General features: G+C 36.7%; 2 protein-coding genes and 2 long non-coding RNA genes across 5 annotated transcripts in view; 1 reads left to right on the top strand and 3 right to left on the bottom strand.

The window, feature by feature from the left end:
- Positions 1–20087, top strand: part of adarb1b (adenosine deaminase RNA specific B1b) — a 197843-nt gene that overhangs the window by 69448 nt on the left and 108308 nt on the right. The gene's annotated exons all lie outside the window — the stretch shown is intronic.
- LOC144030713 (putative methyltransferase YcgJ) lies at positions 414–5123 on the bottom strand. Of its 2 annotated transcripts, none has more exons than XM_077537248.1 (6): positions 4925–5123; positions 4602–4762; positions 2817–3033; positions 1282–1385; positions 1050–1187; positions 414–811 (listed from the first exon to the last, which is right to left on the bottom strand). In XM_077537248.1, exons 1-6 carry the CDS (start codon positions 5033–5035, stop codon positions 709–711), a joined length of 834 nt encoding a protein of 277 aa, XP_077393374.1. In that variant the 5' UTR covers positions 5036–5123; the 3' UTR covers positions 414–708. The 2 variants fall into 2 exon arrangements, with proteins under 2 accessions (XP_077393374.1, XP_077393375.1); XM_077537249.1 differs by having other exon boundaries at positions 2817–2949.
- Positions 6222–9976, bottom strand: LOC144030909 (uncharacterized). Its single transcript, XR_013287389.1, has 3 exons — positions 9955–9976; positions 7999–8178; positions 6222–6524 (listed from the first exon to the last, which is right to left on the bottom strand). It is a non-coding gene; the product is annotated as an uncharacterized LOC144030909 (long non-coding RNA).
- On the bottom strand, positions 11651–13828 carry LOC144030908 (uncharacterized). The gene is made up of 6 exons (XR_013287388.1): positions 13127–13828; positions 12376–12517; positions 12173–12250; positions 12029–12099; positions 11863–11914; positions 11651–11748 (listed from the first exon to the last, which is right to left on the bottom strand). It is a non-coding gene; the product is annotated as an uncharacterized LOC144030908 (long non-coding RNA).

Genomic DNA, 20087 nt, shown 5'->3' with positions numbered 1-20087 from the left:
TCAAGAGTCAGTTATTATTTTATATGGGCGAAGTAAGAAAACAAGACAGTGGTTAAAATGTCTCCTGACCCTTCTGCCTGATATGCTATTTATTAGAATTCATTATGCCTTACTAACCTGTCATACTTGAAAATGAAAAGGGCCTTTCTCACCCACAAATGTTGGGGAAATCTAATGTCGCCCTCTAGCGGAAATTTGAGAACATTCAGCCACAGTCTTGTGCAGGAACTTGATTTTATTCCAGAGCTCGTTTCTAAATCAGATTGATTGTAATATACAGGTGCATCTCGATGAATTGGAATATAAAATATATTCAGGTAGATTGATATCAGTGGTTCACTTCAAAAAGCGAAACTCATGTCATAAAAGATTCATTAAACATAAATATATCCAAGAAGGCCAATCGCCTTTTTTAAATTAAAAATCAATTGTGATGGTTTCAATATTATAATTTCTCATTCATTAATGTTGAGATGAAAAATCAATCATGAAATAAATCACTGTGCAGTGAGTGATTAATCAGTTTTAATTTTTGCATTGAATTGCTCAAATTTTGCACGACGTTATAATGTATTGCGATAGGCTACATATCAGCTGTTAATAACATGTTCACTCTACTATAGAACAAATGGGGCTGTATGAATTTATTTGCCAAAAAATAACAAATCCTAAATATTAAAACATTTTGTGTAGTTACAGCAGTGCAAATCACACATCACCTGGGCCATTTTTGCTAGCCAGCAGGTAGAAATATTTGACAGCCACCACCACTTCTGTCTCCGCAGAGGTCACCTTCATGATGGTCATCAACCTGCAGTGGCAGGAAAAAACAAAATCACCCAGTCTGTTTGTCGTCATGTCTCGACAACATACAATCTTACATCATGTACAGTGTCTGCCACGTCAATAGCTGTCAGCTGCCTATTTCTGAAAAAGTGTCTGTGATGTCACAATTAGGCTACGAGCTGGTCCAAGGTCCACCAATTTCAACACTCAAGTCAAAAAGGTATCCGGGGTGGGGGTTAGCCATCAAAACGGAGTCAGAATACCTTTGACAAATGTCCCGAGAGAGCCTGGCGGCCTTCTCCGGATCTTCCCTCAGCAGAACCTGATAGCTGGAGAAAGATTCCACCAAGCCCATGTAGCAGCGCAGGGGCATGGGCATCTTCACCCACACACACTCATGCCTGCGACAGCAAAACATAGACCGTGTTTCTACGCCCCTCATCCTGCTCTTGATCGCGGGGAACCGAAGCTTATGCCAGGTTGCGGTGCGCTTACCACTCTTTGTTAGCATAAGGGATGGAATTGTAGGACTCCCGGTACAACTCAATAGAATTTGCACCAAGGTGAGGACTGCGGTATGGATGCAAAGCTGCGTAGAACTGAAGATGACAAAAAAATGAAATAAAAGAGCAATTAGGATTCACAGAGTCCAAGGGGACTTTTTTTTTTTTAATCAGAAAAAGGATGGATAGTTTTTTTGTTTTTTTTTTACTGCAATGTAAATATCATTAACTCATTCCCTGGCAGCCATTTTCACTGAAGCAACCCCCTTCGCTCCCGCCCGTTTTTACTGGATTTTGACTGATTTTGCAAGGCCCACAGAATATCGTGTTCTATTGTTATAAAAACATGGAACCTACCAAAAGAAAGGTTAGCGCCTCTTCTTTCATCAGGAAAAAAAGTATATTTGTACCTGTTTCCGTTTTGCAGCAATTAGCATTAGAATATAGCTAAGTTTCCTCATTATTCACCAACCTGTTGAAAACACTGGGGAAAAGAGCTTGTTGCAACATGGTCCTGGTTGATATCTTATACTCTGCTGCCACCTGCTTTTCATTTTGTAATAACTACAATTGCTTTAAGCAACTTCTTCAGGTGAGAGGCTGCATCAAAGCCTTAATTCTGTATGCTATAGCATAAAAAAAAACAACAACTGATAAATAAATTTTTGGGACCATGGCAACAATTAAAATAGAACATGTGTATACGTTTTTGAGAGCAAATGAGTTAATGGAGCTTTTTTTTATCCAACTACAGGTAGGGTCTTCGGCCATCTATGCACTCATCAATTGCTTTGTTCTTGTTTACTGCAAAACTGATGTTTATGTTTATGTACAGCACTTTGTATACAGCAATGCCTGTTCTTAAAGCACTTTATAAATAAAGTTGAGTTGAGTTGAGTAACTATGGATGTAACTATATCCAAAAATCAAGATACGATATTATCACGATATGAAGGTCACGATACGATAATTATCACAATATTGTGATGAGGTTGGCGATACAGAAAATGATCGCAATATTGTAAAAAAAAAAACAGCTCATAGTAAAAATAAAAAAATAAAATAAAATAAAAGACAATATTGTGCTTTTGTACAATGGATATAAAATACCTAAAATCGCTAATAACACTTAATATTGAGGCACTTACTTGCTAAAAATAATTGAGTTCCTCCACATATTGGCTCGGTTCACAAGCATATCGCGTTCCCTTTCATCGGATCATCACCGTGGATTTTAAACATAGAAGGGCCAAAACATGCCTTGTGAAAATTAAACGGCATTAAAGAACTAGCCACGAGAGGGTGCTAGAACTGCACAAATGGAAATCAACCTGACTTTTTAAAAAGATGTTCTGCTTTCAATATCTTGATATGACGACGATGATATATTGTGGCAGTTTTAATGTCACGACATCACGATATTGCCGTCATCGTTACATCCCTACAAATTATTTGTTACTTTACTCTTTCACACCTCGGAATTGTGAAAAATGTCTGAATATTTCTCCTTTCTGAATCGGAGCGTACCTCGTTGCACACTTGGTTGAGTGACTGCAGGCAGCAGCCTGGGTAGTCCAGCTCCATATCGATGGTGTAGTTGAGCAGAGCCAAGCAACCGCGAGGCTTCAGGACCCTGTGGACTTCCTCCAGAAAGCGCCGCCTGTCAAACCAGTGGAAGGCGGACATGGCTGTTATCAGGTCCACCGAGCTGTCAGCAAACGGCAGCTCCTCAGCCACGCTCTGTCTACGGTGGAACCATACACAAAAATAATTTTAACATTCAGGATGGCGTATAGTGGTGGACATCCATCCATGCATTGCCTGTAGCGCCTCATCAGGGTTGCGGGTACGAATGCGAATGGGAGGCGTAAGACAGTTCTTTTTTTCCCTTGAGAGCTCAGAATTGTTAATTCATCAGTCTTGCCGATTCAACATATCCTCATCATCTCGCTCTCTCTCTCTCTCTCTTTTTTTAATATGCACATCTGTGTGTGTGCGTGTGTGTGAATTTGTGCTCATTAATTCACCTGAAAGCTAATAAAAATCCCCTTCACCTTAACAAGATACAGCAGAGTCTAGCCAGAGTCGTGAAGTTCAGAAGGTCGGGAGACCAGAGGAAAGATCAAAGGAAAGCAAGATGAATCAAAGTGAAATCCAGCACCAACGTAGAAACCATCTGCCACCCACATGGTAACAAAACCAGAATCTTTCATCAACCCCAGAAACCTCTAAATTCCAATAGATTAGGGAGATCTCAAGAGACCAGAGGAAAAACTAAAGAGAGGAAGGAAGGAAGGAAGGAAGGAAGGAAGGAAGGAAGGAAGGAAGGAAGGAAGGAAGGAAGGAAGGAAGGAAGGAAGGAAGGATAGATGAAGCAAAGTAAGATCCACAGACATGGCGTAAAACAGTTCTATTTAAGAACCGGTTCCTATTAAGTTAGGAGAAAAAGAAAAAAAAACTTGGCTCCTGGTGAGGCTGCTTAAAAGTGTCTCGTTTCAGTGTTGAATGTAAAACTAGTAGTGTAAGAAAGAGCCATATGTTGAGAAACCTATCCAATGAAAACTATCTATACCTGGTGGATTAAAACAGATCTGATATTCTGATTAGGGCTCAACCCATTAAGACTTTTTGCACATCTGAAAAGTTGTACAATAAACATGCTTAAAGTGTCTCTGTTAAAGGAGTTAATTTGTGGAATAACTTGGGAACTGACCTGAAAAGATGTAATTCACTTGTTGAATTTAAAAAAAATGTTTAAAAGTAAAGTTCAATATTATTATTTAAATCAGACATGAGTTAAGAAAATTGTAGAAATTATTTATTTATTTACTTATTTTTCATTAATGTATCAATATGAGTGTAATGAAATTTGGATATATGTGTGTTACTATTGTGTATTTTTTTTTATACGTTATATGAGTAGGATTATATAATTTCTTTTATTAAAATGTAATTTATTGTAAATAAGTGATAGGATATGAAGAATAAGGGGTAGGACTGGAGTAGGACTTCTTCCTACTCGCTTGAACATATAAATCGATATTTATTGGATGTTTCTTTTATTTTTACTTTTAACTTTATTTGTTTATGTGTTTATATAATTATATATGTATATATGCATATGTTCAATAAACTTCAAACTTCAAACTTCAAAGACATTTTAACAATAACAATTGTTATTAGTTGGATTTTTTATTTTTTTTCGTCGCCAATATTTTCCCTTTTAGTGAAAGTGAATATCATCCAAATATCGGTTATATCGGTCTCCTTGACTACAATTCGTTGAAAAGTTGCTGCATGTACATAGCCTACCTATAGGTGGCGTTTGGCGCTCGAGCGTGCTGCAAAGCCACCTCCAGCTGGGCAGGGCTCACATCCGTGCCCACTACGGATTCAAAGTGTTTGGCCAGCAGCATCGTGCCTTGACCCGAGCCACAGCCCACATCCACGGCCAGCAATAAGGGTCCACCTTTCTGACAAAATATTTTCAATTTGTCACTGAGTCCTATACACGTCATTGCATATCAAATGTGTGCTCCAAACACCTCTCATGAGAAGAAGCAGTGCAGTACATAATTGACAGATTATTAGCTCTTTGACAGCACGTTTTTAGGCTGACCTGACCTGGCTCCTACCTGTTTTTCCACAAACGTAAGTACATGCTGAATCAGGTCATCCGATGGAGAAATCCGGAACTTCCAATATGATGCGGATTGCTCTTTGCCTTCAAACAGACGGTGAGCCATAACAAGTAGAGAAAGTAAATTCTCTCAACCGAGTGTATTCGAAAATGCTTAACAATTCTGAGTACTGGTGTAGATCAAATGACCACGACGTGCAAACAACACGCAGGTCACATGCACGCACGCATAGTGAACGCCCACATTCCTTTCGGGTTCAAGTTTCTTTCAGGTTCTTGCAACTTTTTTTTTTTTTTTTTTTGCCTTGTTTTTTTTTTTTTTGTCCTCAGACAAATTCACTCAAACACTCACACAAACTTAATTATGGCAGGTGAAAATATCCGAATGGATTGAAACGTGCAAATCACCACCCAGATAGCAAAATGTGGTTGAATCAACGTTGAAATATAGTTCGGCTTAAGTGTTGAATCTACGTTGAGATCTAAAGTTTAAATTATACAGAAAGCGCAAGGTTGATAAAATGTTGAGTCAACGTTTGCTTTCCAACCATATATCACTCAATATCAATGTCGTTTCAACCATAATCTAAATGAGAATCTACATGCATCTTTGGTTGATTTTACATTGAATTCTAACGTTTAAATTAAACAGAAAGCGCAGGGTTGATAAAATGTTGAGTCAACGTTTGCTTTTCAACCATAAATCACACAATATCAATGTCGTTTCAACCATCATCTAAATCAGAATCTACATGTATCTTTGGTTGATTTTACATTGAATTCTAACATTTAAATTATACAGAAAGTGCAAGGTTGATAAAATGTTGAGTCAACGTTTGCTTTGTAACCATATATCACACAATATCAATGTCGTTTCAACTATCATCTAAATCAGAACCTACATGCATTTTTATAGTGAATTAATGTGAGGAATAAATGTTTTAAGTTAATCATCATTTACATTGGAATTTACATCTAAATGTACATTATTATTATTACTATTATCATGCACATTAATATAGAACAATTTTTTTAAACTAACACAAAATATTGGGTTAGTCCACTAGAAAAAAAAAAGTTACCGTATGTTTTTCACCTAGTGTTTCTGCAGATGTCTTACAACTTACTTGGATGTATTATTAGCTTGTTGATTTCCTTAACCATACTTCCCCATATGTATGAAAATCTTAGGACAGAAAATATGTTTAATATTCAAACATTTATTAGAAATCAAAACACAGTACTTTGTAACTGAATTCTGGGGAGAATGGAGGCAAAGAAAATAACACCCGTTTGGCTTCTGCCTCAAATAATGTTTGTTTTTATTGTATTATTCTTTTTCTTGACAAAGGAATGAAATAAACATGAAATGAACTGTAGGAACATCAGTGTATAAAGCGGTAACCATTTCACTTTGACTGTACGTCAGTCCATAAAAAGACACACTAAATTTTGACTTGCGTTCGCAGTTGCGTCCAAGGCACTAGCATTGCTTGGGATGCCACCGTTACGCTCATGAGCAAAACGCAGCCAATGCTTGACAGTAACACCAAAGTCCTGCTGAGTCAGTGTACGGTCAAGCTGTCGAGCAGCAACTGAAAGACAAGATTACAAAAGAGAAGAGAGTTAGTATCCAATACAATTTATTGTTTTAGAAAAAAAGCTGTTCTGTTGTTACAGTAACTATCAGTAAGTATTAAGTAACACTTTTTTGTTGAATTTGACAATGTTGGTAAATACATGCGATGTCAATATAAAAACCACTGTAGATTTATTTTAGTTAACTCATTCACTCCCAAAGACGTATTTATACGTTTTTTAGGTTTTTGTTTGCTAGAGTTTTTGTATGAAGGCTTTGATGCAGTTTCTGACCTGAAGTGGAAGCTTAAAGCGATGGTAGTTATTACAAAAAAAAGTTTTATTCATGAAACAGATGAAGCACACTTTTTTTTTTTTTTGTAATAACTACTATCGCTTTAAGCTTCCACTTCAGGTCAGAAACTGCATCAAAGCCTTCATACAAAAACTCTAGCAAACAAAAACCTAAAAAACGTATACGTTTTTGGGAGTGAATGAGTTAATTAGGACAATTACAGAATGTTGAATGTGCAATGTAACTAGCTACTAGCATGAAAGTGTGTCGTGTATAGTTAGGTACATTGTTTATTTTATTTTCTAGTTTTACTACGACTTAAAGAGGGTAATGGTCAGAGGCCATTGTTCAAATTAATAGCACAAAAGGAAAATGAAGTCTGGTTATTTGGAACGTCGTTAACTCGCTGTCTAGCTGGTGAAATTTAGAAGCTTCGGAGCGAGGACAGCATAAAGATGAAAAGGTAAGGGGAGTAGCGGTGAAGAAAAAAAAAATACTGATTTTTACTGAGCTAAAGAAAATAATGTTGACATAATTTATTAGAAATGATTGACTTGTTTTGATAGCCACTGCTGTTGCAGGCAAACCTCGTGTTCCAATAAAATATTTTGCAAATATATCGAGTTGCGTATGCCTAAGCCAGGTCATGCTGCACCTCCACAAATAATGGTGCGACTAAATCCTGTGCTGTGCGAGCAACAAAAATGTTACTCGCACCAGTGCTAGTAGTGGAAAAGTTAGTGTAGAGCCCTGGCCTGATGGAGTCCATCTTGACTGCAATATATTAATGAAAAGACAAAGATACATATACTAATTGCCGTTTTTGTGAAGTATCAATGATGTTTTTTTTTTTTTTTTTCATTGATTTCGGAATTGACCATTCTCTAATTAATAGATAAATAATGTCTATGTGGAGCCGCACTTTTAAAATGTGTCTTTTCTTAGTGTTTTTTTTTTTAAAGCTTTTTCTGGGAATTTTCAGTCATTCAAAAATATTTTTGGACAATTCAAAACAATTTTTCAGTTATACAAAAATGTTTTCGGAGAGTCAAACCCTTATTACGAGGTTTCGGGTATTGGAAGGATTCTGACTCCATACCCCAGGTGGAGTGATTTTACACAACAAAAGAAAGCAGCTCAGAACATTCTGCTCAACTCTGTCTTGTAATAAGTAGTTTACATAGGCGATAACTCACCAAACATACAGTCTTGCATCACTGTCTCCTTGAATGCCTTCTTGCCAATGCAACACTTGTCTTGCTTCCCTGCCCAGTTGTATTCATTTAACAGCCCAGGGCATTTGTCATCACAGTTGCCATCATCCGTCTGATTAGGTTGTCCGAATTGGTGCCTTCAACGACAGCCAGGTGATTAATCTGTGAGAGACGACATTATTATTATTATTCATTTAATTTTTGCACTCAACTTTTGTTGATAGAATTCTCCCAATGCCTGAAGATTTTACTTTTAAGTAAATTACATAACCTTTACTAAATTTTGCAATATTCATATTAGGGGTGTTAAAAAAAATCGATTCGGCGATACATCGCGATACTACATCGCGCGATTCTCGAATCGATTCAATAATCGGCAGAATCGATTTTTTTTTTTTTTTTTTTTTTTAGGATTCACACCTTGAGCATGGAAGAATGTTATATGAACGGAACATTAAGCCTTAATATTTTATTTTAATGCTGTTCAAACATGAAACAGATTACAACCTCTAAGACTGAAATTTCAGATAAATAAATAATACATTTTCATATAAATCTTACACTCTACAAGCTTACTGATTAGTATTTTCTAAATTTGAATGAAAAAAAATCGCAACAATCGACTTATAAATTCGTATCGGGATTAATCGGTATCGAATCGAATCGTGACCTGTGAATCGTGATACGAATCGAATCGTCAGGTACTAGGCAATTCACACCCCTAATTCATATACATCACCCCCTCTCCACCCCCCAGATGACTAACTAAATAACTAAAACTGAAAATAAAAATAATACATTTGTATTTCATTTTTGAATTGTATATTTTTCATCCGTTTTTACTTTCACTTTTAGTAATTTATTTATTTATTTATTTAGTCATTTATTAGGGCCCGAGCAGCGACCGCTGCGAGGTCCCTCTTGTTTTTGTAAGAATTATTATTATTCTTCTCCGTAAACAATCTCATTTTTGAGGGCCTAAACATTTACGAAAACTCACCAAACTTTGCAGTCTCTTCGTGCCCGGTGAAAAATTTGATATTATGTAGTTGTCATAACAACGCAACTCTATAGCGCCACCTAGCGTAGAAAAATAAAAACCAATCCCGGCCCGTTTGAGCTAGACTGCTAGAGCTACGAAAATTGGCTGGCACGTGTAGCACCCCGAGACGCACAAAAAAGTCAGTGGAAGCCATTTCCTAAAATGTACAGGAAGTGAGCTATGAATTTTTGAATGTCCAATTTTGGCCCATTTTGGCACATTCACTGTGGTCATACTTTTTCCCCCTTTGCAAATATTTTTCAGCCAGTTGACTTCAAACTTGCCATGTATCATCTCAACACCTGAGACAACAACTGGGCAAAATATCTTGACTTTTTGAAATACTATATGACGGGGGCGGGGCATCAAATATTGCCTTTAAAATTTCATTTGTCCAGAAAGACAAAATGCTGAATAACTCCCATGTACAAGCTCCAAAAAATCTCAAGCTTCTCATGCAACTTAATAGTCACGGCCTGAAGACATCTATATGAAAAAATTCTGTTATATATATAGCACCACCTAGTGGTGACAATAAATGTCATACTTTACATTTTTAGCTACTGTGCCAAGCTCTTTGAAGGGATCCAGTTGAAAATTGGTCAGACAAGCCTTAAGATGTTGATCATGCCCTACACCGAATATTGTAACTTTTCGCCAAAGGGCGTGGCCGCTACGGTGCCGCAAAGTCTGGTAATTTTTCGTGGCAATAAAAGCTGCTTTAACTTGACCCAGATGATCCTATCTTCTCAAAATTTCACACATTTGATGAGAGTCCAGCCCTTAAGACATCTACGTACTTATATTTCATCTTACTGATAGCGCCACCTACTGGCAATTTTTTTTCTTACGATTTTTCTTCAATGTTTTTCTCCAACCCCATTAACTGCACCTACCTCATATTTGCTCAGATGAGGGTTTCGGTCTTCATGATGTCACAATACGAAGTTTGTGAGTTTTCACGAATCGCTGTGGGCGTGGCTAAGCGCTGTTCGTCAAGAAAACAACATCAATTTTGAGGGCCTAAACTGGCACAAAAACTCCTGAAACTTGGCACACACATCTGGCCTGGTAAAATGAGCAATATTTTATTGTTGATTGTGCTATTTTTACAAAAATGACTCAATAGCGCCCCCTAGGAATTTTTAATGAAGCAGCCCCGGTTGTACGTTTAAGCAAGAACGACGAATATTTTTAGGTGTATGAGGGAGCCCAAGACCTACAAAAAAGTCTCTTGTACCCATATGCTAAAATGAACAGGAAGTGAGCTACGAATTTTTGAATGTCCCATTTTTGACGATTTTTGCACATTCACAGGGGGCAGACTTTTGCCCACTTCTCCTACACGTTTCATCCGACTGAGTTAAGACTTGGCCTGGACCATGTCAAGACCTGAGCCAACGACAGGGGGAAAAATTTTGACTTTTCGAAATACTATATGATGAGGGCGGGGCATCAAAATTTGTGTTTCGCAATGTAAAAGGATATGCTTGATAACTCCCCGGGACATGCTCCAAAAAATCCCAAACTTGACATGTATGTTTATCGTCAAGGCCTGAAGTTATCTCTATGACAACATTCAGTTATATATGCAGCGCCACCTAGCCCTTGAGGCATGAAAAAAAAATACCCCACATACGGTATTTTGTACAAAAAATGTAAACTCATTCTAAGTGTGATAACTAAGTCATTTATGAATATTCTTTTAGTTTCCACCACTCAAAATGTTCACTGGCATCAGACTTATCCAAACATATATATATATTTTTATTTATTTTTGATAGCCTCTATGGACATTAAAAGCAATATCGTGAATGAAGGATATGCTTAATAACTCCACGGTACATGCTCCAAAAAAAATCCCACACTTGACATGTATGCTTATAATCAAGGCCTGAAGGTATCTCTATGACAACATTCAGTTATAAATACAGCGCCACCTAGCCCTTGAGGCTTATATAAAAATAAAAATAAATACCCCACATACGGTATTTTGTACAAAAAATGTACACTCATTCTAAGTGTGATAACTAAGTCATTTATGAATATTCTTTTAGTTTCCACCACTCAAATTGTTCACTGGCTTCACACCGATCCAAACGTATGTACGTTTCCATTTTGTTTTATTCATTTTTGATTGCCCCTTTGGACAATAAAAGTAACATTGTGCAATGAGTACAACGAGCGATGATGTGTATATACACTTTTACAAAAAAATACCAATCAGGGCAACTCATTGCCTAAAAATAAAAAAGGACGCTGATTTTTGCAGGTCTTAACAATCACCAAAACCCGTTGAGCTTGACACACACACTGGCAAAAAAATATTCTACATGTAAACGTTTATTATGCCATTTTCAAAGAAATTTTGCTTCCAATATGCCAGTACCCCAATGTGCCAGTACCCCAACGTGCAAGTACCCCAACGTGCAAGGACCCCAACGTGGCCCGGGCTGCGAGGGCCCTTTATAGCTGCTCGCAGCTCTAGTTTATTTTGAATTTTGGCAGTTTTGGTCCTCCATAATTATGCCTTACAAATTGGTAAAAAAAATTAAAATAAAATAAAAAAAAGTGTGCTAAGATTTATGATGATTTGGTTCTACAACAGTGACCTTTGAAAAACTTACCAACTACGAATACAGTATTTCCCTTTCTTCCGGTTGGTCCCCAAGCACCGCAAAAAGGGTTGCCTGAAACAAACAGAAGACCCTGTTCAACATTTTTTTTCACAATGTGATTGTGTTCTTTCATAATCATAGTAGTTATTATTACTCACAACTTAATTTAACAATGGGTCTAGGTACCTGTTGTAGAGCTGTAATTGTGTTTGTAGTCTTGAAAAAGTGAGTTGTGCACCTAAACAATATCAACAACACAGCATGTAAGTTTCAAACTTACTGTACAAGTCAGCAATGTGTTACCGCAATAATATCATCACAATCATGTAGTACACTGCGCAGAATCATTTACCTGTCTTGCGCTACTCCTCAGAATGGATTTTGTGGACAGAACATTTTGAAGAAACACTCAGAGCCTGAAACCTGAGCACAACCGATATTCTATTAATTATTATGTTATCTTATATTATGAATTCTGAAAACATACCAACATTACCTTAAAAAAATTTGCACTTTGCCCTCTTCCTCCTTATAGGTAAGACAGACCTCTGCATGTTCTCCTTCCCCATTAAACCTGTGCCAAGTTATATTCTCTGTCACTAATTTCAACATTTGGATGTGGTGAAAGGTAGTTCACCTAAGCTTTCTTCAGATTCTTAGAAATGAATATTTTGAGTGTTTGTTCACTTGTTTACTTACCAAAGAGGTTCACCAAGCTCTGGCCAAGGTACAACATGCCTTCTTAGTTTGAATAAGTAGTAAATTACTAATTAGCCATCTGGTTTCGAAGACGCTGGCACCACCTGTACGCCATGTGACTCGTCAAAACAGCACAAGTAACCTGTACATCAACAGACAACAAATGATATTAAAAGCAACAAAGTACAACATTTACACCTTTGTTTTATTACAGTGTGAAAAAAATGTGTTCATTATAGGCTCAATAATTAGTCATTACTAAAAAAATACTTTTACTTCCCTCAACAAATAAATATCCTGAAGCATGATTCGACTAGATTTCGTGATGAATTAAGTTATATACAGAAGTTAAACAAATTACAGATAAACCTTACATTACTATACAAGTGGACTTAATTTACTTTAAAAACTAAACCTAAAAGAAAACGCTATTCAATGTTCTATCTTCAACTGTTAAACCAGCCTGTTAAAAACGACTGAAAAAAGATACATTCTTCATGTAAACGCTCCTGTAGCGCTTCAGTGTAGTTCGTTAGCTTACTAGCATATCAGCAACATAGCACACAGATAGGCTTGTAGTAACTCTCATTGTTAAGAGGCCGTCGGAATTAGCAACTTAGCTTCAACGTTTAGGATCATTCGAAACAATTTCTTCACTAAAACCACCTCTAAAGACCAATATGCTTAGCGACCCAACTGACAATGGACATGGTGATACATATTTGTTTTATTTAATGTAACTTTTACCGACCTGAAACACAGAACGTCGACGTTTGGATTCCCGCTCTTAGCACGGCTGTCGGCAATTTGAAATTCTTCTTCTTCTACGCTGTGTATGACTGTGTGTGTCAGTCTGGTTAGTAGCATGTCCCGCCATCTAGTGGCGTACTGTGGAACAGCGATCCAATAACGTTAGAAAGTACAGTAGATATTTAAATCAACTCGATGAAATTAAAATTGTATGAGATATATAATAGATTTTTAAAACATAACCTGGGAAATGTGTGTAACGCATAAGTCATTCCTCTTTTGTATTTTTTTAATATAATATTATGCACACAATGTACATATCACACAGCACTATAAAAAATACATAATTCAAGCTCTGCATATTTTACAATACAAGCTGAATATTATCCCAGAACAATGTAATATTTGGTGCTAGTGATAATTTGGTACCTTTTTATATGATTATACTCGCAGAGTTGCGTCTCAATAAAATAGCTTCATTACAATATTGCCCCCTAAAAGCTTTACCTCTGAATCAGATTTCCACTAAATGTAAATAATTATCTCTTTCATATGAATATTCATAGTTGTTTTTATTTTAGAATTGTTAGACTTAAAGTTTATGCGTTGCAGGTTGAAACAAAACTGGTCAGATAAAATGAGATTTTCTCTGATCAGCCAGTGAGTGCACCTAACTAAATATTATGGCATTGAAACTATTAACGGGAAAATGTAGATAACCACACACGCACGCACGCACACACCAATGTCTGTGAAGTCAATTCAGTAGTTGTGTCAATATGAAGCCATAAAATATCAAATGTAAAACATAGGAAAATTAAATACTTACCCTTGAATCGCTACAAAGAAATGGTGAACGCACGTTCGAAGAACTTCTCTCTGGAAGCTTCATGAAAGTTCGTTCACAGAATTCACACACAAACTTTGATTGTTTGACCAGAAACATATTGAAATGTCTGTGTGATGATGTATTAAAATTCTTCTTAACATCTGTTATGCAAATAAGTATGTGTAAAAAAATGTGTGTAGAAAAAATAAATAAATCTGAAACTGCATTTAAAGTGGGACAAGACTGGCAATACATATGTGGCCCAGAGTTGTAAATTGATAGCTGGGCCAGATGCGTCACACAGCAACTGGCCCACATCCTGTTTGCCAGAGTCAAGCCAGTGCCACCTTTGCTGCTCCTGGGCCATGTTCGGCCCACATGCCTTATGCCAGTGTCGACTGAATGCCACCTGTGCCGGACTTATGCCGGATGTGGGCACATATTTTTGATGACTGGGCTGAAATGCACAAACTAGAAACTCTAACGTGTACAGTTTATTTGGTGGAAATGCCAGGTGTTTCGAGTACATTCAAATAATTTACAAGTTTTGCAAATACAGTGTTCCCTCGTTTTCCGCTGGGGTTAGGTACCAAAAAATACCCGCAATAAATGAAATCCGCAAAGTAGTTAGCTTTATGTTTTATATTTATTATAAATGTTTAAAGACTCTAACACCCCCCACCCACCAACCTGTCCCCAAAATACTTCCCCTCCCCCTCTCCTAGTCAATTTCTCAGCTGAAGGGAAAAAAAAAACAAGAAGGGCAAACATAGATTCAACGTTAATTAAACATTGACCTTTCAAACGTTTTAATTCAACCAAAATACAACGTTGATTCAATGTTATCTTTTAAACACAAACTTCAATGTTAACATAATGCTGTTGAATCAATGTTGATTGACCAATCAATCTTCAACCGTAACCAAAAATCATCCATTTTAACCCTAATTCAACGTTGAATAAACATCTTTTGCTATCTGGGCAGTCATCTGTTTTTTTGTTTGTTTTTTTTTTGTTTTTTTTACCGTTCTCCCTCTCCCCATTTTGTGCACAAAATCGGAAAACGAACCGTTTTCACTTTGGTTTTTGGAACCACGTGCACAAAAGTCATAGTTTAGCTATTTTTCTCTGTTTTGTTTTTAAAACAAATGAACTATGATGATACACGTGATTGGGGATCGACCATACACAACATTCAGGTCACATGCACTCACACACAGTCACTCACAAAGGGGGTAACAGTGGGCCGATTGTAAGATGGGAGGCCCCATGGTGTCCGTTGGTACATGGAATGTTTGATAATAAGTACTTTTAAAGCCAAAGTGTGCTTTTTTTGGGTGTCATCTTAGAATTACAGAAAACACGTTATGGAAAACTCTCTCGCTCTCTCTCTGTATATCAAATGTTCAATGGAGTATGGAAAGAGGAACAGTTGAGAACCGTTGTTAGGAAGAAAAGTAGTATAGAAATGAAAATGAAAAAAAAAAATAGAAATTAAGATTCACAGTCATCAGCATCACTAACTTCCGGTAAATGTCAGTCATCTATACAATCCTCCCAAGGAACTGGCTAAATAGTGTTTATCATCGTAAGGGTTTGTTGATGAGTCGTCTCCATAATTTGTCATACTGGAAAACATGTTTGTTATTGTAGAGTCCCCCCCCCCCCCCCCCCCCTGAGAGCTCTGTACTCCTAATTGTTCTCAAGGGACAGTGCATATAATGACCTGTTGACCATCCAATTTGCAAAACATCTATCAATATAGTACATGCAATGTTTTTTTTTCCTATGGTGACAGTTGTCCAAAGGGAGACCTTAGTAGTGTCAAAATATAGGGTAGAACCACAACCATATTCGGCTTTTATTGACATTCCATACATTAATTGTACAAGATGCTTCTGGCTTGGTGTACACGCCTCGATCAATGCAATGTATATATCCAGCAGAACTCAAATTCAAATGAATACCAAATTAGTATTTTTAAATAAAAAAAAAAAGACTAGTGTTAGTATTTTTAAATTGGGAAAAAAGACTAGTGTTAGGATTTTTAAATAAAAAAAGACTAGTGTTTGTATTTTTAAATTGGAAAAAAAGACTAGTGTTAGTATTTAACTCATTTGCTCCCAATAACGTATAAATATGTTTTTTTTAATGTTCTAATTGTCCCAAAGACGTATTTATACGTTTTTTTGTTTGTTTGTTTTTATGCTAGAGCATACAGAAGGCTTTGATGCAGCCTCTCAACTGCAAAGAACGGTTGCAGAAATGGTAGTTATTACACAAAAGGCCAGCAGGTGGCAGCAGAGCAAAGGAGTTCAACCAGGGCCATGTAGAAGAAAAGCTCAATTACGTACAATTTTAAATAGATTTGTGAAAACTGATGAAACTTAGCTCTCTTCTAATGCTAATTGCTGCAAAACGGAAACAGATAGAAACATACTTTTTTTTTCCTGATGAAAGAAGAGACTTTAATCTTTCTTTTGATGGGTTCCATGCTTTTATAGCAATAGAACACAATATTCTGTGGCCCTTGCAAAATCAGTCAAAATCCAGTAAAACAGCCGGGAGCGAACGGGATTGCTTCTGTGAAAATGGCTGGGAGTGAATGAGTTAAAAAAAAAAAAAAAGAAAAGACCAGTGTTCGTATCTTTAAATTGAAAAAAAAAGTCTCGTGTTAGTATTTTCAAATAAATAAATAAAAAAAGTACTAGTGTTAGTATTTTAAAAAAAAATAATAATAATAATAATAATTTGCAATTTGGATTCACCAGAAGATGCAAACTACTCATTCGCAAAAAGAAAAGGCCAGGCTGTAATATAAACAAACTGGCCTAAAAAAAAAAAATTCTGGAAGGAAAGTTTTATGGACAGATGAGCCAAAAATGATGGCTGAGCCTCATGGAAAGGTGAAAGCTTTGAGGAAAAAAAAAAGGATCTGCTCATGATTCCAAACAGATAATGACCACCTGTTGACCATCCAACCTCATCTGTCAAGAACCTTCATATCTGCGGAAACATTTTGTCTTCCTATTTTAAAGAAATATGTCAGATCCTCCATTTTGCAGCAAGATAATGTCCCATCAGGGCAAGAATTGCTGATAAGGAAGGAAAAGTGTTTATATTTGGTCTGATTATCAATACTGGGGAAGGCTTCTTCATAAAATCTGCCAACCTGTTCAATAATGTCAATCTGGCAGACCAATGACTTTCATGACATTCCCACACAATTGAAAATATATGTATTAAAAAACTGCTAAGTAGACGACTGATCTTAATAACTAAATCACAACGTCACACAGCTATCTGTAAAACAACTGTTCCGATTCGCCAGACGGGAAGAGATCACGTCACATGTTATTGACCAGTTGACCAGAAATTTTAAATCGGAATGATTTCAATCAGAATGACGAAAAAGTCTGTATGTAAACCTGGTTGAAATACACCTTGGTAATCAATTGGGCCTTCGGGGAGGGAACGTGCTGAAATCCGGCTCAGTTAAATTTTGATCATGCGAAGCACTTTAAGTTACATTATACATTTCCATGTATGAAAAGCATGCTCAAGTTTGATTGATTGATTGATTGATTGATTGATTGATTGATTGATTGATTGATTGATTGATTGATTGATTGATTGATTGATTGATTGATTGATTGATTGATTGATCGACTGACATTTCATCCGAAAACCAGATATCTCTAACTTTTTGTGAGTATTGGAAATAATCATTGAAGTCAAACTCCATTCTATACTCAACAAAAATATAAACACAATACTTTTGTTTTTGTTCCCATTTTTATGAAATGAACTCAAAGATCTAAAACTTCTTCCGCTTACACAATATCAAAATTTCTCTCAAGTATTTTTTATTTTTATTTTTTTTAATTATTAGACTTAGATTTAGACTTAGACTTGACTTTATTGATCCCTTTGGGATGGCTCCCTCTGGGAAATTTACATGTCCAGCAGCAATGAGAACAGATAATAAAATAAAAAATAATTCAATCAATCAATAAATAAGGTTATTACACCAGAGATTGAATTAATAATAATAATAATAATAATAATAATAATAATAATAATAATAATAATAATAATAATAATAATAACAACAACAACAATAAAATGAAAAATAAAAATTCAATCAATCAATCAATAAGGTTATTACACCAGAGATTGAATTAATAATAATAATAAAAATAAGAAGAAAAATAAAATAAAAAATAAAATTATGTATTTCTTTTTTTTCATCTGGGGAGCCAGAAAACTGACTGTTACTGACTGGTTTTCTGAGTCTCCTGAGTGGGATGGATTATCGCGGCAAAGGAGAAGTGCTCACTATTATAGGTTTAAACTCATTTGTGAACAATATTTGAGAAAAACTATGATATTGTGTAAGTGGATGGCATTTTAGATCTTTGAGTAACTTCATTTCATTAAAAAAAAAAAAAAAAAAGGGAGCAAAATTAAAAGTGTTGCGTTGATATTTTTGTTGAGTATATGTATACTAAGGGTGTCACGATTTCGATTTTTTATCGAAATCGATCGAAATTACGTCACGATTTCGAGCATCGAAATAGAAGAGAGGACACACGATTCGATGCCCCCCCCCCGCGCCCGCCGCCACCGCCGCCACCGCCACCTCCCAGGAAAGCAAATGAGACGCAGCCATTCAGCTACTAGCTAACGGCACTTGTTAGCTGACTTCTCCTGCAGTCATGATGGCAAGCGCGGACAGACACAGCAATGGTGCTTCAAGCCGCTCCCGCTTCTCTCGTCACCAGTTTGGAAACATTTTGCGTTCCCGGTGAGTTATGTCGACAACGTTCACGTTGTCGATAAAAAGACCACAGTTGCAAGATATGCTATGTGCGCGTACTGTACTCGGCCACGGTGTTACGCCCGGCTCGTCAAGGGGAAGGGAAGTAACACAATAACAGAAAATATAGAGTAGATAAACACGGGTCGACTTTAACATCGGAGTAGTTTTAATTGAAATTTCAGGCAGGGGTTTGACAAGGGAGTGAAAGTGGAAGGTGAACAAATAATAACCGCATTTGACAGAACTGACAGAACGGAGGAGAAACAACTAACCAATAGGGGTATAATACACGGATACACAATAGCGTCGCGCTGGCACAGTCGTCCAATCGGAGTGTCGCGCTGGCACAGTCGTCCAATCGGAGTGTCGCGCTGGCACAGTCGTCCAATCGGAGTGTCGCGCTGGCACAGTCCTCCAATCAGAGTGTCGCGCTGGCGCATTCAAACTGAAGTACTATTATACGGGCACCAGCCGACACAAACACACACATACATACTAGGGGAGCGGAGCCGGCGGCGGGCCCGAGCCGCCAGCCTATAACAACGGGAAACACGACAAACATGACGGGACATTTACGCAGGCATCACAAAGATTTAGATTTATCAAATTCAACTAGAAGTGGGAAAACAACGGTCCAACCAACTATTTCATCCTCATTTACAGTGAAACTTCCACACACTTCAGCTCGCGCGAAACGCCAGATCCATAGGTCTATTTATAGCAGCAGACCTGCAGCCTTGGAAAACGCTGGATTCAAACATTTAATTAGTGTACTTGAACCACGCTACAGTATGCCCAGCAACTGTAAATGTTGGGATATAGTTTGTTCAGGCTGTATTTGTTCCATGACTTTGGATACAATATATTTTTTGTTGTTGTTGCACATTGCACATTATTTTAAGAGGAACGCACAGCACACTGTTGTAACCAAAAACAGTCAATAGATGGCAGGCACCCACTGTGACTTTTTGTTTTTGTTTTTTTATTTTTTATTTTACACTTCAGTAAGAACAAGACGGTTAACTTTATATTGTAAATAAATTCTTTGAATTTGATCATTCCTGCCTAATGTCAATTATCATATATTACATAAATTTACACAAAAATAATATGGAAATTGCATCACCTATATGTAGCCGATCTTTTGAAATAAGATTTACTGTACAATGAATAGAACCAATGATCATAGACTAGCCTTAGCCTACAGAAGCATATGCCTCTGTGTTATAAAGTGGGGGAGCGGAAAAAAAAAAAAAAAAAAAAAATCGAAAAAAAAATCGAATCGTGACCCCAAAATCGAAATTTAAATCG

Source organism: Festucalex cinctus, chromosome 11, assembly GCF_051991245.1.
Source record: "Festucalex cinctus isolate MCC-2025b chromosome 11, RoL_Fcin_1.0, whole genome shotgun sequence".
In the NCBI taxonomy this organism is placed as follows: domain Eukaryota; kingdom Metazoa; phylum Chordata; class Actinopteri; order Syngnathiformes; family Syngnathidae; genus Festucalex; species Festucalex cinctus.
Note: the sequence above shows the minus strand (reverse complement) of the source record. Positions and strands in the feature narration are given on the sequence as shown.